The sequence below is a fragment of the Carettochelys insculpta genome, chromosome 9 (assembly GCF_033958435.1).
Source record: "Carettochelys insculpta isolate YL-2023 chromosome 9, ASM3395843v1, whole genome shotgun sequence".
In the NCBI taxonomy this organism is placed as follows: domain Eukaryota; kingdom Metazoa; phylum Chordata; order Testudines; family Carettochelyidae; genus Carettochelys; species Carettochelys insculpta.
In genome coordinates this window covers 5,126,007-5,149,870 of record NC_134145.1, presented here as the reverse complement: position 1 = coordinate 5,149,870, position 23,864 = coordinate 5,126,007, and the positions used below count along the sequence as shown (strand labels likewise).

Genomic DNA, 23,864 nt, shown 5'->3' with positions numbered 1-23,864 from the left:
CCTTCAGTCGCCAATTTATTGATCGAACCCCAATTGCTCGATTGGTGCCACAGACCTTGTTTATCCAGGTGATGTCCTAGCCAGCATCTTTTATCACTTAGTCGTACCGGCATCAGATTTCACTCATATTGTTGTTCCACAATCTATGCACCGACACTCATCTGACCAACCCTCCTTTATCCAGGCTTGGGACTGGCATGGTACCCCAAAGGCTTTCAACAATAACGCGGAGGCAGCGGTGAAACATGCGAGGAGTTGGGAAGGTGGTTTAGAACGAGTAGAGGAACGAGATAAGGAGATCCGATATCGCAGAGTGTCTTCATCATGCACCTAGAGAGAGCGATGGACAAGATCAAGGAAGAGGTAGAAGGGATATTGGTACATGGGATGAGAACCAACAACTTGAGGTTCACAGATGATATAGTTATCATTGAGGAAGATGAGGAGACGCTAGCAAAAGCGGTGCAGGTGCTAAACAAGGAAGGGAAGCGGTATGGACCGATTATGAACATCGATAAAAAGAAGACAATGGTATTTGGAGATAAGGAAATAGGAAGGAAGATCAGTGTAGCTGGGATCGAACTAGAAAATGTAGAGAAGTTCCCATATCTGGGGAGCAACATGATGTGTGATCTAGACCGTGAGAAGGACATCGCGACTAGAACAGCGAAAGCAAGAGCGAGTTTGAAGGCGACGGATAAGATCGGGAAAAGCAAAGCAATTAGCTTAGGAGCAAAGCTGAAGGTCTTGAAAAGATGTGCATTCAGCAGCGTGTTGTACCGATGTGAGATACGGGTGATAACGAAAGATTCAAAGAGAAGGATGTTGGCATTCGAGAGGAGTTGTTACAGAAAGATCCTGAGAATAGGATGGATGCTGAAGGTCACCACCGAGGTATTATATAGGAAGATACAGCCGAAAAAGAACCTACTGCCAAAGGTCATACAACGCAAGTTACAGCTATTCGGGCATATCTGTGGAATGAATGATGAACGAAAAATCAAGACCCTGGTATTCGGTATAACGGACGGTTTGAATAGGAGAGGCAGACCCCACAGAGAATGGGTAGATGATACAGTAGATTGGTGCGGAGCTCGTCCACAGCAACTAAGCCACTCCACACTGGTCAGGGAAAGATGGAAGGAAATAGCGAGGGAGGCGTCAGACACCAACGAGCGCTGAGCCCACGGTTATTGATGCTGATGATTCAGAAGGAGGTTCACGGAAGTGATCCCAAAGGCAGGGAGACACCTCCACCATCCCCAGTCAGGTGCCAAAGACAGGGTCGTGCTGTCTTGCAAAACACAGCCACTGTGGGAGTCTATCCCCTCTCGCCGAGTGGTTAGTGCTCAGCTGGGTCTGAGACAGGGGTTCAGCTCCTGATCTGCAGCAGGAAGCTGAAGCCAGGGCTTCCCCAGCTGGACAGACTCACCCTAGTCCCTGCTCTCAATCCAGGCAAGAGGGGACATTTGAGCTGGGCTGCAGAGAGCCTCAGGAGGGTGCCCCACCTGTGGGGATAGAGGGTGTGAACCCTGATTGTACACTGGTGGAGCACCCACCTGATAGCCAGCTGCTGAGCACCATCACTGACTGGGGTTCTGGAGTGGACCTGGAGGGCGGGGAGGTAGCTTTGTGCATGCCCAGCAGCTGAAATGTAAGTGCTGGGGCTTTTTCACTGCTGGACGCTTAAGCACCCCGGGAGTTTAGGCGGCAACTGATGAGGGAGGGTTGAGGATTTAAATTTCAGGCATAAGCACCTCCTGGGGCAGATAGCTGGCCAAATCCTGCTGCAAATCTAGCCCTTGCGGACTAAAGGCAGTCAAAGCGTATGAGAAAAGAAAGATCTGTATCCCCATTTTACAGATGGGAACTGAGGCACAGAGATTAAGTGACTTGCTCACAGTCATGCAGGAATGTGTAGGAATGTTATGCAGTAAGCAGCGGGTGTGAGAGAAAAAAAATCATCTCTCTCTTCTCATTCTTCCTGCTCCAACTCCAATGCCTGAATTTCTTGTTAGGATGCTACCGAAGCAAAGCAAACAGGGTGAAGGAGAGAAAGAAGGTGAAGGGGACCAGCAGTGGCATTACCAGTGTAGGGGCTTTAATGAGCTCTGGGAGGAGCTGCTCTGGTTTCCCCTTTATCTGTGTAGGGCTTCTTCCTTGTTACTGTAAGCTAATTAGAGTGTGTGACTATCACCTCTGGTGCTCTTCTGTGTCATGAAAAAGCTGGTAACACAATAGCTTTCCCTCACCTACATGCTATGGTTACACAATAAGGAAGTGGAGCATTGTAGGGTTCTTTTTATGTACCTAACTCTTAACAAAAATGTGGTTCAACCTCTGCTTCTTTCAACTTCCTGGAAACACGGTGTTTGACTTATATTAGGTAACAGCAATATTTCATTCTCACCTCCTGGACAAATAGAAACTAGTCATAAGCTATTATACTCAGACTAAAGTAAAGTATTTTCAAGTGAGTTATTTTCAATACAAGGTAAGCCCATGAGTCTATTGCTGTCCTTTTGCTGTTACTGTGACGTGGTTAGTGAGTCACGTATTATTTCAAAGTTTGCTCTCTAACTCAGTTTCACTCCAGATACTCATTTAGAAAATATCCTAACTTACAGTCATTGATGCAAATGCTGGAGCAGCAACTGCTACCACAAGTACGCATGTTCTTCTACCAAAAGGCACAGCATCTGGCACATATTTGCATACACAAATATCGTAGCAACTACATCAGTTATCACTTTTCACCTATAGGTGACCTCTTGGGTATTTTTCTTTGCATCTGTAAGGCTAAATAAAGCTTGTCGAGTGCTATGTTAGGTTTAAACCGAGAGCTTATTTGCATGTCAGTACTATTTGGATGCTGGGAAGTGGGTGGGCCTATTTGCATGTTAGTAACCAGCATGCATCTGTAGCACACAGGTACAACAAACTAGGTGCCTGGTTTCCAGCATCGAACTGAAAAACTCAGGTACACAGGTTATGGGGTGGTGAGCTGCTTTGCATTTTGCAGAGTGGAAGATTGTATTTTGGGCTAATAAATATAAGTTCCCTGGCAGGGAGAGTAAAGGTTCTTTGAAAACTTTGCCTTGTTAGCCAGGGTGGCTGCTGTTAGTGAAATCAGAGCTGTCTGGCTTGTCTACGGGTGAAAGCAGAGCAGTTTTCCCAGTTTGTGTCTGTAGCATCAGGCATCTCACTGGGGTTTGCTTCAGAAAGAGATGAATGAAAGGTCCTACCCTTTCTCTAAGTCAGTGTTACAGCTCCACCCAGGAGGTGCTGACTCAGGCTCTGAACCCTGGAGGGCAATGGCCCTATGACCCTGACTGGTTCCCATCTGAGGGTAGGGACTTGCCTGCTGCAGTAGGGAGAAACAACCCACCTACAGCTGCAATGGCTCAGGAAACCTTGGCACAAATGAGTCAACCTTGGTGTTCTCTGCCCTTCACCCACAGCAATAAGGAAGCACACTCCTCCCTGAGGGCTAATTTAATAACAGGGGCTGGGCTTCTAAAAATAATCACCCCAGCTACTGCTCTCACTTCCTCTTGCCACTCAGCTACTTGCCTCCCTGTGGGCAACCGCTGCTGGCAACACTCACTGCTAGCAACATGTGTTCCTGTCGGTGGTGCACCTCAAACTGGCTTCGGCGCATGTAACAAAATTTATTCCACGCATGGGTGGGAAAAGCTAGCGGGAACACTGGTCACCACGCAAATGAACACATGAGTCAGTAGTGGCCAGGCACAGAGCTCTCACTGATTGGCTAGGCTGTGCCCTCCCTCCCTCCCTCCCTCCCGCGGGGGCCTGGCAGGCGGAGAGGTGGCTGCAGCAGGGCAGATATTGGCCACTCTGCTGCGGGTGAGGCGAGGCAGCAAGGCCCCCCTACCTTGCCCTCCCACAATGCCATCCCCAGGAAGCTGGCGGTGCTGCCCCAAAAGAGGTATGCCCAGGAGTGTTTTTCCAGAAAATTTTTTTTTCCCACAAAACACATCCCCCCCCCAAAACTAAAACTAATACCAGTGTAGACAAGCCCTAAGTGCCACTCCATGGCACACTCAACCACTCCCAGTAGGTATGTGGGCTACCTTGGCAGATATGCCCCTGAATTATAGGCCGTGCTGGGCTCTCGCGCTGCTGCCGGTGACTGTCTGGCTGTGGGGTTCCCTTGTCGGTTATCCCTGCACCGCTCCAGTCCTGTCCATGGTGGCTGACAGGGAGGACTACGCCCCAAGGAAAAGTCAGCAGGCAGGGATTCATTCCTGGAGGGGGCTCAGAGCCGTCCCCGTCAGCAGGAGGCCAGTAAAAAGCAGGAGGTTGGGTCTTCTCCCGGATCCCTTTTCTCATGCAGTGACCCCGTGCCTGCCTGTTGGCCCCTTCCCGGGCGTGTTCCCTTTCTGCTTCTCTTCCCGCCCGTCCCAAAGTCAGACCCCAAACCAGGGCTCTCGTCACTGAGTCTGACGTCCGGCCCAGAGACTGGCCTGTCGCCAGAGAGCTCCCTAAGGTGTGGTGGGAACAGCGGCAGAACTCCGCTAACTCTGGCTGCAGGGCCTTGTTGAGCATTACCCGGGTTGCTTCTGCGCTCTCAGGGCCTGCCGCAGGCATGTTTAACCAGCCATGCCCCAGCCGGCAGAATGAAAAGTCGCCGGGCCCCCGCCCACCTGCCTCTTTGATCTGCTGCCACGTGGGTGAAGCAGCCAAGCAAGGATGTGGCTACCTATGCAGGCAGGCCCACACTTTACAAAACGCACACGCATAAGCCTGCCTGCGGGGCAGGGTTGAATGGATCTGAGCTGCAGGCACAAAAACCCCTCCGCACATGCAGCAGGGGGATCTGCACACGTCCACACTCCCTGCCCACGCCCAGGGGCGCAGGCAAAAGTGCACGTGTGATTCGGCGGGAGGGACAATGGAGCTTCTCCTGTGCCTGACCCGCCGGGGGGTGAATCTCTTACAGCCCCGCCTCACGCATGCAGAAGCTGCATCTTTTCATCCTTTTATTTCCGGAGGTTCCCGGTTCAAGGCGGTAACAGTTTAGGCCAGACGCTGTTTGTTTGGCTTACAAACCCTTGGCCCAGGAGTCTGCTCTCTCCCCTTTACCGGCTTAGATTGATTCTAGTCTTAGCTTCATCACTGATTTTTGTCCGGAGGAAGCAACTTCCTCTCTTGTGCCTCAGTTTCCCCAGGCACACTAGGGGGCGGGAGAATGAGTGAGCTGACTCACCCTCACTGGGCTGGAGAGGCTGTAAACATGGGGCTGTAGACATGATGCATCTGGTGAAGCGGGTCTTTGCCCATGAAGGCTTATGCCCCAAACAAATGTTAGTCTATAAGGTGTCACAGGACTTGTTGTTTTTGCGGATACAGATTAACATGGGTCCCCCTCTGATACTTGTAGAGATGGGGGGTGTCACTAGTGAGTCTCTTCTAGTTAAGGTCTCTAGTACTTTCTCCCTTTATAAGCATAATTTTAGTGTCTTGGAAAAGCAGGTGGTCAAGCAGCTCATTGGAGCACATACAGGTGGGGTAGGATGGGGTCCTCTGGCCAGGTGGGTATCCCACAATGCACAGCAGAAAATGAGGAAGGAATTTCTTCTCTACTGCACCTCCAGTAGATGCTTGCCTGAGTTCTGGCTTGGTTGATGAATTGCCTTTCAGTGCAGGGTTGTGGTACCACAGCTAGCCTGGGTGAACTTGTGGTTTGATCTATTTTTTGTTCCAGCCGCTAAAGAGCTCTTGAGTTTCATGCTTTATCCAGAAACCCTCAAACTGTGGCAATGGTGATTCTAGCTTGCACCTGTGTCTACTTTAATCTGAGTGTCTCTGCTGACTAGCTGGAAAGATGCTAATTTCAAAGCTGTTTACAGAGGCAGCTTTTCCTCTCAAACACTCTGCTCCTTTACATTTTGGATTTGGTTCAAGTTGCACAAGCTGCCCAAGACAAGCTGTCAGAAAACCCAGTTCTCTTCAGTGGGAATGGCAGAGTTAAAGATCTAATTGTAGCCACCGCAAAAGTAATGCCGTGTAAACCAGTTTAGGCCCCAGTTTGTTCTGTTTCGAAGGGTTCCGAACCCAAGTATTAGCAGAAAATTGGACGACGTTTAAGAAGATCAACGAAACAGTTTTGGTTTTGCCATGAACCCTTCCTCCGTGGTGCTAATAACGCAGATGCCACAGGGCTGGGGTCTGATCATCCAAAAGAAAGATTTATTCCGGACGCAGGAGACTGCTCACAAAACGACCGCTGAAAGAGACCCACGGAACTGGCTCAGATGGGCTAGAGAATGTAACAGGTAATTCTAAATCTTTGACAGCTTGGTTTAAAAAGTCCCCAGACACACGAGCATTGCCTGCAAAATGCTCCAGGACTTTTCTATGAAGGGAAATTAGCCAGTCAGATGTCACTAACCCCAAGAGTAAAGTACAAATGGTCAGGGCGGCTGTTGCCTCAAACAAATAGAGGAGACTAGTATTACCAAACCTAAGAACAATAGACGTATATTACATGTTGCATAAATAAATAGTCCCAGCCCTGTTTGCAGCACAAACACCGTGCATTTGGGCTAAGGCATGAAAACCAGGAAGTGAAATTGACCAGCCTGACGTTTACCAGGACATAATCACTAACAGAGGTCCCAATTTTGATGCCTCTCCAAGGGAAGTAACCGTCAACTAAAGCCTCTTCGACATATGATTGCCAGCTCCAGGCCAGGAGACAGCCCTCCAGCACAGCAGCTAAGGAGCAGGTTCGCCACCTGCCACTAACTTTGGTGAAATCTTACCCCACTGTATTGTTACATCTTGACCGTCTCTGAGGCCTCAGCACAGCTGTGCAGGTGGCCAGAACTCTGAGCCTCCTGCTCAAAAAGGGCGCAGAGCCCATCACAGTCACGTTGCACAGTGGGGGAATGTCTATGACTCACTGCTGAAATGTTCTCAGTACATCCAGGAGAGGTCAATGTCACCCATGCACAGCCCGGTCATTACACAAGCTATCAGCAGGTCAAAGATGGTGGGAGGAGGCAGCCAGGCCCCTGACATGACTAAGAGCCTGACGCAAAGACGCAGGAAATTTGTGGTCCTGACATCAGCGCCTCGAGATAAGAGGGGGCCGGCAAGGAAATCAAAAATGCATTAGTGAGGTCACTTTGATTTCTGTGGCGCTGCGATCTTCAAAGAACACACTGCTGTTAGACCTGTGCCTCTGCAACCGGTGTGGGTGTGAATAAGGGCTCTGTATAAACAAAGCAACTGTAACCTGAGCAGCCAAGCACTGGCTTTTCTTGGTGAATCGGTTGAGAAAAGGGGGGCCGTACTGCCACCCTTAGCGTTCAAATATCAGGAGCCCAGCCCCCTAACCCTCCCAGGTGGGGTTTTTGGAACACTAAATTCTGTATTTGACCTCCAACCCCGTAAAAGGCGTTTGGGGAAGATTTGCCTTTTTCCCCCCTGCAGTCACGAGGGCTCCTCGAAAGAGACGGAAGCTGAGAGTCTCACATGAGCTCTGGCCACCGGAAGCTGAGGGTGTGAGAACGAATTACCACGTGACGGGTGTTAAACGCACAAGAGCCGACATATCGGTGGGGAGGGGGATCCATAAAACTGCTCCATGCTGAGTTACCTGGAAGCAAACCTGCTTCATGCAGCCTTAGCTGGTGGGGCTAGAGATGACCTGTTCAGCTCCAACTTCAGATCTGCTGTTGCCTGCAATCCGTTCCCTAGGGCTTCGGCTAGTCCGGCTTTGATATGCTGCGATCCTTTAGAGAGGGGAAACTGAGGCAGAAATTCAGCACCTTAAAAGTCCCTGAAATCGCCACCTGTTAGATGCCGAAGTGCCTTTGGCCATCTGGACCAGAGGAAGTCTACACCAGACCTTAAAGTCGATTACAGACGTGCAATTCCAGCAACAGGCAATTGCGTAGGCTTATCTGCCATCGACTTACCTGGCCGTCCTCATGAAGGGAGGTTGATGGAAGAAACTCCCCCGCCGATTTCCCTTACTCCTGTTGAGAATGAGGAGTACAGGGGATGACTGCCAGCCCCAGCTAGTGTGACATCAAACCCTGGAAGATTGACGCTCACTGGGCCAATTGCCCGGGACATGAAGACACCCTTAGTAAGTGCTGAGGTTTGAACGCAGCTCTGCAGGGGCTCGTGCCTTACCCATCGAGCCCTGCTCTTTGCAAGTCAGCAGTGCAAGGCAGTTGTGAACAAGGCTAACGTCACGCTGGGTGTAGTAGCAGTGGTGCACTGCACGAGACAGGAGGTCTTTGTCTCACCCTCCTCGGGACAGGAAGCCTTCGATGAGCATCTGTCAGGGATGGTGGAGGTTCCCTGGGGCTTGTCCTGGTGCAGAGAGCTGGACTTGATGCCTTCTCATGGTCCTTTCCCGCCTGATACATGTATGATTCTCTCTCTTTTAACATGTGGGTGACAGCCTGCCACGGAGGAGGGGGCAGTTTGGTGCTTTGAGACCTTGGGTGAAGGCCCAGGAGACCACATGCCCTTCCTCTTACATAGACGTCGCTTGAGATCCTTCCCAGATCTGCCCAGTCCTGATTATTCGGCGTTGCCATGCCAGCTAACGGCCCAGCTTGGTGGAAATGTCCCACGGGTGAGATCTGACCCTTCCGTGAGATTTCTGGCAACTGCCCAGAGTCAGTGGCAGAACACGGCCGCTTCCTGGTTTCCTCTTTGGTGCTCACCAAGACCAGGAAGTACAAAGCCACAGAGGACAGGCCACAGAACTGCCCTTTTGGTTGGCGGTGTGGGGTTGGTTCTGCCTTGATTTCCTCTTACTTTGCCTCTGGGGGACAGATGTCCTCAGAGTTCAGTTCTCAAAGCAGACAAGCCTCTAACTGGAGCCTTTAACAGCACAAACATTGGGCAAATTGCTGTCCCCTCTATGCCTCAGTTTCCCCTCCAACACTGTGTCTCGGCCACAGGGCAGTTCATCTCCTTGAAGCGGGGCGACCTCAGGGTCAGCAAACTGGCCTGGGCCTTAGAGGATCTAAGTCCCTGCTCGGAGAGGTTGCTTTAATGTTCCTGTGCCTCAGTTTCCCCACCCACAACATGGGGCTAAGGATGCTGATCTCCTTGGTGAAATGCTTTGAGATCTGCTGCTGGAAAGTGCTAGATCAGACCTAGGCATTATTGTTTGGGCTGCAGAGGCGGGACTGTTCGACCTTGTTTGAGCAGCTCACTAGCATTGCCCTCTCTAGGGCTTCCTTGTGTGCCACACTGGGCTGATCGAACACCAGCAGCTGCTGTTTGCTGTGCTAACGGTGCCTCCAGGGCTGCACAGCGTGGAGAGGAAAATAGACTCCTTACCACCAAGCCCTAGAAACCTTACATCATCCATGCAAATCCTCACTGGCCTAAGGGCAGGTCCTCTCTCCTGGCAACTTCAGAGAATGGCTTAACCCTCTTAGCAGAAGCCTGGACTGGGCACGCTGCTCCCAAGTTTAGGTGGGGGCCCTCTGGTGTGCTGAACGGCCTCCCCCCAGAGGAGGGTCAGCGCACGCTGCCCCATTGCAGGGGTCAGTTCTCCGCAGCTGGCCAAGTGCTGAGTTTTCCACCCGGGCAGCCAGGAATGTATGTATTGTGCAGCTAACTGCGCAAGAGGCAATGGCAGGACACACCTGGGTGAAGCCGAGGCGCGAGGGAACGCAAGCCAAGGTGGTCAGAATATAGGGCGGCTGGCATTCCAACCACCCACGCGGCTGTTACTGAGTAACTCCAGCGCCCCAGCCCTCTCCACGACTCACCAGGGCCGACACACACACTTCAAAGTTGCTTTTCTCCTTCATCAGCATGAAACGTTGCCAGGAGATGTTCCAAACATCCCAGAGCACTAGGCTGGGCTCCAGCTTTCTGCTCCTTTTTCCATCCCTGGATGGAATAAATTTTGTTACATGCACCCAGGCCGGTGTGGATGTGCACCTATAGAAACACCTGCTGTGGGCGCTGTGCTAATCAGATGGGTTGCAGCTGATTGCCTTGGGGGCGGCTGCCCAAGTGCTCAGCTTACAGGGAACACTGGCTGGGACTCAAAAAACCAGCGTTCCAGTGGTGGCTAGGTGCCCTGAGGAGAGTTGTGCCTCAGTTCCCTCCCCCAGTTAAATGTGGGTGTTGAGGCTTCTGACCTCTTCTGCAAAGCACTCTGAGCTCCACAGGTGACAAGTGCCATGGAAGGAAGAGGTAGGGATTACAAAGTTCAAAGGCTCTCTTTCAACAGGGACATTAATGGTAGTCCACTCCGAATATACTGCCAGAGCCCCAGCAAGGACGGTGAGACAAGACATGTTGATCTTTTCCAGCAGAAATGCCGACCAGCTTGTTATGGCTTCGTTCCGTGTCTTCATTTTGCCAAACCATCATTTTCCGCATGGGGAAAGGGCTCTTCTGGGACATGGGTTTTACCCATGAAAAGCTCCTCACCTACTAAATTTGACGGTGTCTAAGGCGCTACAGGACTTATCTATGAAGCTACAACCTAACATGGCTACTCCTCTGAGACTATTCGCCCAGCTGTCGTGCCTGCGGGAAATTCAGGGTCAGTGCTAGGTGCAGCCACTCAGCAGGTCCATCATCTCTTAAGTGGCCCAGAGGAAGCAGGTCTGATGCCCTATCAAGTTAGTTTCCCATCTCTGGGCTTCACTTGCTCTGCCCAGAGCAGATCATAGGATCCAAGGGCTGGAAGGGACCTCAGGAGGTCACCGAGTCCAGCCCCCTGCCCAAAGCAGCATCAACCCCAACTAAATCATCCAAACCAGGGCTTTGTCAAGCTAGGACTCAAAAACCTCTAGGGACAGAGACTCCACCACCTCTCTGGGTAACACATCCCAGTGGATTCAGCAATCCCTTCCCTAGGGACCAAGATGGGAGCATATTGCCACGCACCATAAAAGCATGAGCCTGACTTTGCATGTTGTCTGCCCAGCTGGTCTGCAGCTGCCCTCCCCCTTTTTCTCCAGTACCCACCCTTTTGCCACTTTGCATGGCTACGTGCAAGCCCGCCTCTGCCTGGCACTTCTGGTAGGCTGGTACAGCCTCTAGCCCAGCAGGACCAGGCTGCTGCAGACATGCAGGAAAGTGGGTGGCAGGCATGCAAGACAAAAGGTGGTCAAATCTCAGAGATGGGCTCCAAAGATTTCAGCCACCAAGCCTCAAACTTCTGTCCTGCCCCCGGTTTCCTCTTGAAGCTTAGACAACTCATTTTATGGCTCTATGCCTCAGTTTCCCTGGCTAAACAAAAAGTGCCCAGACCCCGTGGGAAGGGGGACCAGCTACACACAGAAAATGGAGAATTGCTGAGCATGACAGAAGCCCAGGGTCAAGTCCTTGGTTAAAGAGTTTATTGGAACATCTCCTGTGCAAAGTTTCGCTCTACAGTAAGAAAATAATTTACAGTTTAGATTATAAATTAATTGGGTTCTTCTCCTTCCTTCACAGTGTATAAAAATATACAGGGCAGACTCGGTCTGCAGGGGGCTTCTCCGATGGGCGCCCAGCTTCGCTTTGTGCCAGCCGGCCCAGCAGGGGGAGGGAGCAGCTCGCTGGAGCACACCTGCCCAAGGGAGAAAGGCAGTGGGAGGCCGGTCCCTAGGCGGTATTTGTGCCTGCGCCGATGTGCAACAGCCCTTTCCGGTTTGACTGGCTGGTCTCTCCCACCAGCAGCGAGCAGCACCTCCAGGGGTATTGCTGGAACACTTGCGATGGCTGGTTCAACTCAATCCTGCCCGCTCAGACGGGGCCAAAGGATGAGCCATCGGGGCTGGGGGGAGGGGGAGGAAAAAGAGCACAAGCAACAGCCTGGCTTGGTCATCTCCTAGCCTGCTCTCATGCCAGGAGCTAGGATCACACAGACCATGGTGCGGATGGAGCAGCAGCCAGGGCCTTGCAGGCTTTAGCAGGAAACGAGCGTATGTACACAGTGCGAAGAGCTTGCTGCGTAAAAATCTCTGTAATATATACACACACGCGCGCTACAGCGCTCAGCTCAGATCATTTAAAAACCAATCACCGTGCGGACGACAGAGCGTGGGGCGCCCCAGAAAGGTTTGATTCTGCACATAGAAAGTTAGGCACAAAAAACAGTATCATTTGTCCTCTTCCGCCTGGGGAGCAGCCAGCTGCAGGCCTCACTTCCTATCCAGATGGCAGTAGAGGTACATGGACACAGTCATGGCTGCGATCTAGAGAGAGGAGAGGAAAGTTGGGTTAATACACGTCCCGTGTGTCGGGCATCAGTCAGTCCCTGCCCGCTTCTGGGCCAGTCCACCGGCTGGGTCCGCCACAGCTCTGAGGGACAGCCTGGCCCTTTAAATCAAGGGCTGTGTCCAGAGGCCACAGGTTCAATCGCCGGGGCAGCCAGGCTGGCACAGCTCTGCCACTGGCATCACGTCACTTCCTGCATCCTCGTACCAGGCTCGGTTTGGGATGCAGCCCAGAGGCTCAAGGCCGGCAGAGGAGAAGGTCCGGGACCGTAGGATGGGCTGCCTTGGTGGTGCCCAACTGAGCTTCTACCTTCGCAACGGAGAAACACTAGAGTCTGTGCCCTGCCAACAAGCACTTGCAGCTGCCTCCACTCCCCTGGGCTCACCCTCCTTGAGCCTGTCTTGGGCACCAAGCTCCACGGTGCCCAGGCTGGGGATGGAGCCGCTCGGGGCACAGATGCTCTTACAGCTTGGCTGGCTGGGCCAGGAGCAGAGGAAACAGCCGCTGGGTGCTACCCCAGACAGCAGCCCCGCTTAGGGGTCTGTCTGCAGCCACAAGCAAGCTGGAGGTGCTGTGTGTTTGGAGAGGGGGAGAGGACAGGCTGGGACAGCTTCCCTGCAGAGCCACCACGCCCCACTCTCCCCCACCCCCCCGGTTTCTGCGGCCAACAGCCAGCGTGGGAAACTCACCTCCAGCACGCAGATCCCTGCCGCCACACCCCCCACCACACCCGCATTCTTCCGGATGTCGCTCAGCAGCTGCTGGAAGCAACCCTAGGGGGGGAAAAAGACAAACCAGCCAGGTTAGGAAGAGCCGGCACTGGGAAGCAACAGCAGCCGGCTGCTGGACGCCCCATCGGTGAACAAATCTCAGCTTGCCCTCTAGTACCCCGGCTGGCAAGGGAGCGTTCCCTGCACTGAGCAGCTCACTGAGTCCTGCAGCGAGGAGTCCCTCGGGTAACACCGACGGTTCTCCTAGAAGGGAGGGAGCACAGCTGGCTGCACCGCCCAGGACACCCGGCGTTTACACGCTTCGCAGCCAAGAGGAACAGTGAGCGTCTAACTAGGAACCCACCGGAGGCCTTCCACACAGAGCAAGGGTCAGGAGGGCAGGCTGCTTTGCAGGGAGTCCGCTGGGACACCCTCCCACTCCAGCCGGGCAGAGGACGGCCATTTCAACTGGGGCTCGGGTCTGCTGTTTCCAGGCAGGAAGGCGAGTGCTCCTGCGGTGGTTTAAGTGGGATCTGGCGTCTTGCAGGATCACAACAGCGCTGCTGGATTGGCTGCTTTTGCTTCAAAGAGCAGCAGGTTTGAAGGCCGTATATTCTGGGCCTGGACGGGGACTCGGCTTTGGAGATCTGGTCCTTGTTGCTGAATCGAAGGGCCATGCACATTACATAGGGTTATGCTGCCAGGGCAGTAGTAATGGCCAGGGTTGTAGGCAGAAGCAACAACTCCAACTCCCGCCCCACATCCCTGAGCTCTTTCCCAGCCAGGTCGTTCTTCAGCCAAGTGTCTGAAGAACTTGTTGTAAAAAGGGAATAACTTTGGTTTGATGCCTTCTACAATCTAGACAAAGCCCCTCAGACCAGGCCAGAGTTATCTGCAGTCAGCCTTGCTCACATATACCATCTAGAGACCTCCAAGCCTGTTGCAAGAAGTGTCCTCATCCCCACACTTCCAGCAGGGAAGGGGCATAGAAAGGGTAGGTGACTTGACCAAGGCTGCAAAGCAAGTCAGTAGCAGAGATGAGAACAGGCCATAAGCTCAGCTCCCCAACCCGTGCAGTACAAGCGTAAGTTCTGCGATTCACAGACTGCCCCACCGCCCTTTGCACGGGGAAGGGAACATCGCCAGACACCCCAAGAGCAGCTGTCAGAGGGCCACAGCCAAACCCACACCCTTCAGGCAGCCCAGGGCCTTGCAGACATCAGGCAACAGCTGCTGTGTACACGGACCTGAACCTGGGTCTTTTGTGCGGCTGCCTCATCGCATGGGCTCTGGCTGGGACTGCAGCAGAAGGGTGGGTACGTGTTATGTGTCGCCAAGTAGTAAGAGCCATTGAAGTCTGTGTAGTTCGACAAGCCACAGCATTTCACCTGGGAGGAGGAGACAGGAGACGAGTGAGCACGAGAAAGGGCTGGGGTCTCTCCTGCACACCCCAACCAGAAGCCTCCAGAAGCTCCACAGACTACCAGCTAGGGGACTATCTCCACCCCGCAGGGGTGGCGGGGCAGCTGCAGCAGGCCAGGAAACAATGAGGAGCAGTGCTTCCAGCCGGCACCAGGAGAAAGGCAGAATGTAGCTCCCCACGCTGGAGTGGGGCTGAGGTTCGGGCCCCGACTCTGGGAGAAGAGCCACAACTGGTCAGAGCAGCCGACATCTGGTGCGTTCTGCCCCCCTGGCGGCACTCTGCTTTGCCACACAGAGGAGCTGGGTCAGGTTCAGATGCTGGTACCCCAAAGGGCCGTTGAGGGTGGGTCCCCACTGTCCTGGCCCAGGAAGGGAAGCCTGGGGAGGGAGCTCGGCCATCAGCAGCTGCTCTCTGGGGCAGAGGGGGTGATTAGAACGAAGAGGCAGGAGCCGGCCCATTGCTCCTAGCTCACTCTCAGACGACAGTGGAAGCCCAGGGGTACTGCAGCTGCAAGCATTCAGCCAAGCACCCCCCGCAGGAGCTGGCCTCGCCGAGCAGGCACCCAGGGCCATGCCGGGCAAGCAGCCCCCAGCAGAGTCAAATCCAGCAACCTGGCTCCAGGCACCCATCCGAAAGCCTAAATGTCCAAGGTCAAATCTATTGCCCCATCCCAGGAATCCCCCTCCCTCTCGAGGGCAGCTTCCCAAGCGGCAGTTCCTGCAGTCATGGGGCTATACACGCCGGAGGGACCGGGCGTGTGCGGCAGGCGGACCAGCTCACCTCCTCCATGGTGACGTTCCAGAACTGCGTGACTTCAGGAGATTTCCCGTACTGACTTTGCAGGGTCGGCTTGACTGTGGCTTCCAGGATGCCCTCCGCCTAGGAGGAGAGTTTAGGAGCATGAGACCAGCCGCCTGCACGCATGGGGAGAGGCCAAGGCCCGATGGGCCCTCAGAGAATACAAGGCTGCCCTGTCGGCCCAGGTCCAGGCACGGGGAGGAGGAGGAGGGAGCTGCCCTGGCCATGCCAGGTATGGGGACAGCAGGGGGAGTTTGCTGTGCCAGCCAGCATTCCCTGTAAGCAAAGTGCTGGGGCAGCCACCCCAGAGGGATTCAGGTGCTGCTCAGCTGATTAGCAGAGCACCACAGCTGGCAGTGGGTGCTCCTGTTGGCGGTGCACATGCCTTGGTGCACACAACAAAATTTATTTCACCCATTAAAACCATTAGCGGGAATCCTAGTGCCGGCCTGCGTCACCAGCCACGGATTCTCTGCGCGAGCGGGCGACAAGCTCCCCACTGTGCAAGGCCGGCGAGGTCTGGAAGCAGGAACAGCAACGCCGGGCCCCAAGCAGGTCTGACAGCCTGGCCTGCTGCACGGCTCGTTCCTGCGGCGTTGGCCGAGCGCAGCCAAGGCAGCTCAGTTTCACTTCCCTGGTCTCATGCTGCCGCGACTGGCTCTGCCGGGGGCATGTGGGACCAGACTAAGCCCACGGCCTCGCGCGCCACGCTGACAGGGCTGCGTCGCACCCGGCCTGGTGACTGGGCCACACTCGTCTCCGGGCAGGACTGAGGGACTCACTGAGACAGACGAGCTTTGGGTGTGGGGCATTCCTACCCATGGCAAGTCTCCCCTGCCCTGCCTGTGCCACCAGGAGACCAGACCCACAGCTACACCTGCTTCCTTAAGCAGCATCTACCCAACGGGCAACCCCCTTCGAGGGGCTGATCTCAGCTCCTCCGCCATCTGCCGTGGCACTAGCCCTAGAGGACAGCTCTTCTGGGCACCAACAAAGGAGACAGGCATTGTATTAGCCCCGTCAAATGTCCCTCCAGTGGACGGACATGGACACGGACCCCCCCACCCCAACCAGCGTACCAGAGACGTGTAGACAAGAGCCACCACTGCAGCTGCAATCTCAGCAATGAAGATGATCAGCACGATGGAGAAGAACTGGAGAAGACACAAGGTGGAGCTCAGAGCTGGGATGTAGCCGGGTCCCTCTGGCTGGGGCTGGCTACAGCCCAGGGGCTTCCTGGGCTCCACAGGGCTGGGTGCAGCCCTGGGGAGAGGCCCAGCTGGCTTCAGCCAGCTCCCAAGCAGGCCGGGGCTCTCCCACGACACAGGTGGGCCAGGGTTTATGAGGCGGCCAGGAGCTTTTTGGGCAGGACATCCAAAGAAATGTGCCCCCGGCCATGGAGCGTGGGGTTCTCCCGCCGGCAGGTTTCCCCTCGGATGTCCTGTCTTCTGCTGCTCAACCAGGGACTGAGTGGCTCCTTCTTGGGAGCAGATACACCTCGTTTCAAGGCAGCTGCTGCGTCCCACCCATGGCCGGGCACAAACCTGGGCCACTGGCCTGATGAATCCATCCCTGCACTGGAGGAACAAAGCCACAACCTCTCCCATCCCCTCCCACGTGTATCTGGACCTGCAGGCCAGGCGGCCAGAGCCCTGGAGCAAGCATGCTTTCGTGCCCCCCGCGGCTGGGTGCCTACCATGATCAGGAGGCATTTGCTCTCTTTCTGGGCTCCGCAGCAGCCGAGGAAGCCCAGCACCACCAGGATGGCACCGATGGCGATGAGGAAGTAGCTCACGTTCACGAACTGCAAGGCATTGGTGTTCCCAAATATGCTCATAAATGAGTTCCCGTCCACGACAACCCAGATCCCGACTCCCAGGAGAGTCCCTCCACCAAGCTAGAGGCGAGAGAGAGAGGTCTGGGTTAGTTCAGAGCCGGCTCAGGAAGGGTCCGGAGATGTGGCACCTGGAGGTGGCACCTTATTGGCAGGACTTAGATATGAAGGACAGTCTTATCCGTTCACTGCACATCGAGAATCTTCTTGGCTTTGCTCTGCGTATTCTACCCGGCTGCACCTTTCTTCCCGATAGCCAGGGCCTCAAGAGTCACTCGTCATCTTGCTCCATTTCACGGTCACAGGATTTTAAACATGGTAAATTTCATGGTTTCAGATATTTAAATCAGAAATGGTACCTAACTGTCGGGTCCTGACACCCTCACCTCTGCCCAGCTGCTGGCAGCATCACGGCCTTCAGAGCAGAGCAGCAGGAGAGCAGCGGCTGCTGGCCAGGAACCCAGCTCTGAAGACAGAGGTACCAGCAGCAGCAGCAGCGAGGTGAGGATGGCCTGGGATGGTGTTGCCACCCTTCCTTCTTCACTGCTGCCTGCAGAGCTGGGCCCTAGTCAGCAGCTGTCCCTCTGGCTGCCCAGCTCCGAAAGCAGCAGCGCAGAAGGACAACATAGGCACAGTATTGCCATCCTTACGTCTGCACTGCTGCTGGTGAGGGGCTGCCTGTTGGCTGGGTACCCAGCCAATGTTACACCCTCCACTTTCCCGGCTCTGAAGACAGCACGGAAGTAAGGTAATAACATTGTGACCCTCCGAAAACAGCCCTGGGATCCCCCTACAACTCCCTTTTGGGGCAGGGAGAAGTGCTTGGTTCCCCCCGGTGAAATCTGTATCATACTGAGCAAAAGCCCCCAAAAGGCCAGGTTTCACAGGAAGCCACCCGGGACATTTGGCATGGCTGTGAACACGGTAGGGCCCTACCTCTACTCTGAGCTCCCAGCACGTACGGACGAGGCCTGGGGTGAAACAAAAGAAGGGCATGTGGAGCGGAATCAAAGAACAACAGAGCTGGAAGAGACCTAAAAAAGCCGTCAAGTCCGGCCCCCTGCTCTAAGCAGGGCCAAACCCATCAGATCAGCCCAGCCAGGGCTTTGTCGAGGCGAGACTTAAACACCTCCAGGGATGGAGACTGCACTACTCCCCTGGGGAGACCATTCCACTGCTTCACCACCCTCCTCTTGAAAAAGTTTTTCCTAATGTTCAATCTGGACCTTCCCAACTGCAACTTGAGACCATTGTTCCGTGTTCTGCTGTCCGTGACGACTGAGAACAGCCTCTCTCCAGCCTCTTTGCAACCTCCCTTCAGTAAGTTGAAGGCTGTTACCAAGTCCCCCCCCTCAGTCTTCTCTTCTGCAGACTGAACAGTCCCAATTCCCTCAACCTTTGTTCATAAGCCATATGCTCCAGCCCCCTAATTAGTTTGGTCACCCTCCGCTGGACCCTCTCCAGTGTATCCACATCCTTCCTATAATTGGGGACCCAGAACTGGACACAGTACTCCAGATGCAGCCTCACCAAAGCCGAATAAAGAGGAATAATCACTTCTCTGGATCTACTGGCAACGCTCCTCTTGATGCAACCTAATAGGCCATTAGCCTTCTTAGCTACAACGGCACACGGTTGACTCACGTCCAGCTTCTCGTCCACTACAACTCCCAGGTCCTTTTCTGCAAAACTGCTACCGAGCCAGTCGGACCCCAGCCTGTAACAATGCTTGGGATTCTTCCAGCCCAAGTGCAGGACTCTGCACGTGTCCTCATTGAGCCTCAGATTTCTTGCAGCCCAGTCTTCCAAATTGTCTAAGTCAGTCTGGATGAGAGGACCCTGGATTTGGGGGAGACTCCCCATGCATGGAAAGCGGCCACCAGCTCCCCAGGAAACATGGATAATCCAGAACAGGCAAGTCCCCAGCCACTGGTCTCTATGGTCCCTCTTCACCCAGGAGCACAGCGTGAGGGGCTCACGGGACAAGGGAGCCAGCACAAGTGGTTTGGAGTCACAGGTAGGACAAGCTGGCCCCAGAAGGAGGAGTCAGATTCCCTTGGTTTGGCTGGGAACAGGAACACTCAGAAAAGTTCTAAGACAGACCCAGGTCCCAGGGAACTTCCTTGTTTCTACCCCGAGTCAGTCTTTCCTACCAATTAATGCTGGTTCTGGCCAGTTCCCTCACTGAGGCGTTCATAACCATCTGCTTTTCTCCCCCACCCACTCGATCAGTCACCGGGGAAAGAAATCACTGCTGCAATGCCACCGAGCCCTTGCGCTGGGCAGCCTCTCCCCAGCCACTGGAGAGCCCGGCTGCAGGTTACAGGCCACTGGGGGGGCAGCACCTCACCCCCGCCACCTCCAGACGTGCCTCAAGCTTGGCCATAGAGCCAGCTGGGTTCTGCCCCACTGCTCCCCTGGGGCATGGCTCCCCCCCAGCCCCTTTCAGAACTGGGACCACTGAGCAGAGCCCAGCCCTGTGGGACGCACCACCAACTCTCAGGCCGGCCAGGCAGGACGCCCCCCTCTCCCAGCAGCATCTGGGTGAATGAGCTTCCCAGAACCTTCCCTGTGGGGTGACCATCTTAGGGCCCGACTAGCTCCAGGCTCCAGCAGCTGTCAGGCCCGCCTTGGCTTCAGCGCAAGCCAGGAGGAGACCCCAGGCCCTCTGCTCATGGGGCCCAGACGAGCTGCGCCCTCAGGGAGGCCACCCATGGGGAGAGACAAGGGCCTCAGCCTGTCTCTGGCCAGCCTGGTGGTCTGGCGGGGAAAAGGAAGCCCTTTCGCCAGCCGACTATTCCCAGCCACACTGGGCCAGCCTCCCGAGCTCCTAGCAGGACACGCTGAGGGGAACCATCTCCCTCGGGCCGCGAGAGCGGCTTCTCCTGGGGAGACGTCAGCGAGCAGCCCAGCGCCACAGACACAGCTCTGCCTTTGAGCACGCTGCGCGAGAGCGAGCGGCCTTGGTCCCCGAGCGAACAAGCCCAAGTCCTTGGGGGCAGCGGGGAAAACGAGTCACCAGAGGACTCCCTCTTTGCCTCCGCGACAACCTCCGCTGTGGGGTTCTCGCGCTGGAGCCAGGGCAGAGGAGACCAAAGGGCAAAGGCGGGAAAAACCCCACATCACAGCCCACCCGGGAGCATGGGAGAAGAGCGGGCCAGCCCGCGGGGGGAGAGACCCAGCCATTGTTCCTGCCTCGCCCTGCGAGTTTCAACGTTGCCTGGGTTTCGCAGCAACTAGCTCCACCCTCCAGCAGGGACTGGGACAATATTCATGCTCAGGTGCCCTGGGGGGAAAAACAAGCTGTAATCGGGAAGGCGGCAGCCGAGCCCAGGCGTATCTCCGGGCTGGCGGGGGCAGAGACACACACCGGGGCTGCCTGGGAGAAGACCGAGGTCCCTTCCCACACCTGCCGAAAGCAGAGCAAGGCAAGAGGGGGATCTCTGCTGTCCCGCCCTGGCACAGCCAACACGCTCCTGGGGTTTGCATGGAGGGAGAATTTCGATTAAGGGGAAAAATAAAGGTGTTGATGAAAGACTTCTGGCCGGCCCTAGAGTGTCCCCTATGGCGCAAACAGCATCTCCTGCCCGGCCCTGGACTCCGCCTGTGGTCCTGGAGAGGCTGGAGCGGGACAGAAAAGCAGACAGAGCCTCTGCCCCTGTTTTCTTGGCATAACTGGGTGAGGCTCTAATCCTGCCTCGATTCCCAAGGCTGGCAAAAGCAGAGCCTTGCGCTGAAGAGCTCAGACTACGAGGAGCACTCGACAGCTGCCAGCCAGCACAGGCAGGGCCAGTGTAACCCACACACCAAGGGCATCTAGCCCGCTTACACAGACACTCTCCCCTGCAGCCTTGGCTGAACGGCAGCTGGCTTGGAGGCTCCTCCACCGAGCTCCAACTTCAAGTCTGCCTGTGGGCCATTACACCCACCTCAGTCCCTGAGCAGCTGGGCCGCCCCCAGCCCAGTGGCTTTCCCCCTGCCGGCGTAGGCAGCAGGGTCAGTGGCTGAGCACAGAGGCCAGGAAGGCTCCTGCTGGGGGATCAAGGGAAAAAAAACCCCAACGAGTTTCTTTGGTGGCAGGGCTCCCAGAGTCAAGGTGCCAACGAGCCCAGAGTCTGCCAAGCGGAGGAGCTTGGGCGTGGATCCTGACGGCACCGCTTCCAACACCACCAGGGCTACAGACGCACACGGCGCAGGGGGTGGGACAGTCAGTGACGGCTAGGGAGGGTCTCAGCCCGCAGGTGTACTGGCACTCCCCCGGCTCCATGTGATCGCCTGGCAGCTTGGCCTTGGCCGAGGCAAATCCAGGTGCCATAGTGCCGGCTGCAGAGCTCTGCAGCCGCCTTCATCCGGCTTAACAGTGCCAGCAGGATGTGCTGTTTGGACCAGCTCCAGGGAGGGGCTCCCAGGGAAAGGGGCTGTTATAACCTGCCTGCCCCTGCAGAGGGCCCCACCCTCACTAAGGAAGCAGGAAACGTGAACTATGTGGCTGGGTGCCTAATTTAGGTGGTTCCTGGGGTGGGATCTGACCCATTGGAAGGTCTTATGGCCAGACAGCATCCAGCACCCTCACAGTGTTCGGTAAATATGGGTTCGGCCTCCCCACCCTCACCCCAGTTACCTCACTAACACACCACGTGGAGGCCATAAGGCCACCTACCTACGTCCTTGCCTGTGCCCACACTAGGGCATCCTCGCTGATAGCCTAGTGAGCTAATTAGAGCGCAGCTGGTACAAGTAACACCAGGCAAGAGGCTGCTCACAGCTTTGGCTTCCAGGCAGACCTACCCTGAGCCTGATCTAAGCAGAGCACACAGAGACTTGCAAACAGCCACACTGGGGGACACTCGCTGGGCTCACCCTGAGGTCCCCAGGGCCAGCAGAAGAAGGGACAGCTCGTTATAAGAGCCCCGGTTTTGCAGACACAGCCCCCACCCTCCAGCAGCAAGGGGCACCCGCCTCCCAGGCGGCAGGTACTCACGAATATGGCGAGGTTAAACAGGATCATCATAACCTTGAGGAAAGTGAAGCAGCCCATCTTGGCTCCTGGAAGGTGACGGCCGGGTTAGCAGAGCAGGCGTTTACCCAGTCCCCACTGCCGAGGGGCGCCAGAGCTCTCAGGCCCTGGGGTGGGGTGGGGTGGGAGGGTGACACAGGGGAAGACCCCAGGGCTCCCCTCTGCTGGGAGGGGTCCTGCCCCACCCCCAAGGAAAGCCAGCCGGGCCGCAGCCGCTCCCCATACCCGTCTGAGATGGGGTGAACCCCCAGCCCGCCCAGGGAGGGATTCCCCCAGGGGCACAGCTGCACCTCACCGCCTTGCCACTGCCAAAGCGCCCGCCGTGAGCGCCCCCTGGAGCCCCCCCCCAGCAGGCGAGCCCCCCGGAGCACCCCACCCCGCAGCAGGGACAGCCCCCCAACCCCCCCAGCATGGACAGCCCCCCGCAGCACCCCCCACCCCGCATCAGGGAAAGCCCCCCCCGCAGAAGGGGGCACCCCGAAGAACAACCCCCGCAGCAGGAAGCGCCCCCCAGCAGGGATCTCTCCCCGCAGCAGGGAGCCCCTTCCCGGAGCGCCCCCCACCCCGCAGCAGGGACAGCCCCCCGAAGCGCCCCCCCGCAGGGAGCCCCCCCCCGCAGCAGGGACAGCCCCCCAAAGTGCCCCGCACCCTGCAGCCCCCCCGGGAGTGCAGCGCTCACCTGAGCGATCCCCGCCAGATGTCCCCGAAAAGCCCCGAGCCGTCCCAAGCCGAGCGCCGCGAGTCCGGGCTCTCGCCCCCGCCTCCGCCCTTTAAGCAGGTGCCCGGCCCGGGCTCCGAGCGGCAGCCGCCGCCTCCAATCGGAGACTCCCCTCCCGCCCGCCGGCCGCCTCGCCCCCGGGACGGGCCACGCCCGGCAAACTTCTCTGGCCGCCGGCCAGTTCTGCGGCAGCTGCCGCGGCCCTGCCTGACCCCTAGCGGCCGCAGGGGGACGTGGCCCCGGGGCAGGGCTGCCAACCCAGGGGGGCTTCACTCACAATTTTAGGGAGAGACACTTTTTGACGCCCATCATTTGTATCCTCTGTTACACAAGGCCAGAAATGGCCCAAAGTGCCAAGTCGCAGAGAGGTCGCCCAGTTACTCTGTGTCTTCAAACACAAGAAGAAGTCCTGTGGCACCTTCTAGGCTAACAGATATTTTGGATAGTAGCAGGGAGAAAGCCGCGCTAGTCTATAGGTTATCAAACCACCCTCAGCAAGTTTGCAGATGACACAAAACTCGGGGGAGTGGTAGATAAGTTGCAGGGTAGAGAGAGAATCCAGAGGGACCTGGATAAATTGGAGGATTGGGCCGAAGGAAATCTGATGCGGTTCAATAAGGAGAAGTGTAGAGTCCTGCACCTGGGGCGGAAGAATCCCAAACATTGTTACAGGCTGGGGACCAGCTGGCTCAGCAGCAGTACGATGGAAAGGGACCTAGGGGTTACGGTGGATGAAAGGCTGGATGTGAGTAAACAGTGTGGCCTTGTAGCCAAGAAGGCTAACGGCATACTGGGGTGCATTAGGAGGAGCATTTCGAGCAGATCTAGGGAAGTAGTTATTCCTCTTTATTCAGCACTGGTGAGGCCACATCTGGAATATTGTGTCCAGTTTGGGGCCCCCCACTATAAAAAGGATGTGGATTTGCTGGAACAGGTTCAGCGAACGGCAACAAAAATGATTAAGGGTCTGGAGCACAAGACCTATGAGGATAGGCTGAGGGATTTGGGCTTGTTTAGTTTCCAGAAGAGAAGACTTAGAGGTGATTTAATAGCAGCCTTCAACTTCCTGAAGGGGAGCTCTAAAGAGGAGGGTGAGAAACTGTTCTCAGTGGTGTCAGATGGCAGAACAAGGAGTAATG

At 55.8% G+C, this 23,864-nt stretch overlaps 1 protein-coding gene across 1 annotated transcript; it reads right to left on the bottom strand.

Annotated features, from left to right (window-relative positions):
- Nucleotides 1-11,348: 11,348 nt before the first annotated feature.
- Nucleotides 11,349-22,775, bottom strand: TSPAN1 (tetraspanin 1). Its single transcript, XM_075003045.1, has 8 exons — nucleotides 22,687-22,775; nucleotides 21,972-22,036; nucleotides 16,853-17,053; nucleotides 16,236-16,310; nucleotides 15,139-15,237; nucleotides 14,183-14,323; nucleotides 12,915-12,998; nucleotides 11,349-12,203 (listed from the first exon to the last, which is right to left on the bottom strand). Exons 2-8 carry the CDS (start codon nucleotides 22,026-22,028, stop codon nucleotides 12,150-12,152), a joined length of 711 nt encoding a protein of 236 aa, XP_074859146.1. The 5' UTR covers nucleotides 22,029-22,036; nucleotides 22,687-22,775; the 3' UTR covers nucleotides 11,349-12,149.
- Nucleotides 22,776-23,864: the final 1,089 nt, after the last annotated feature.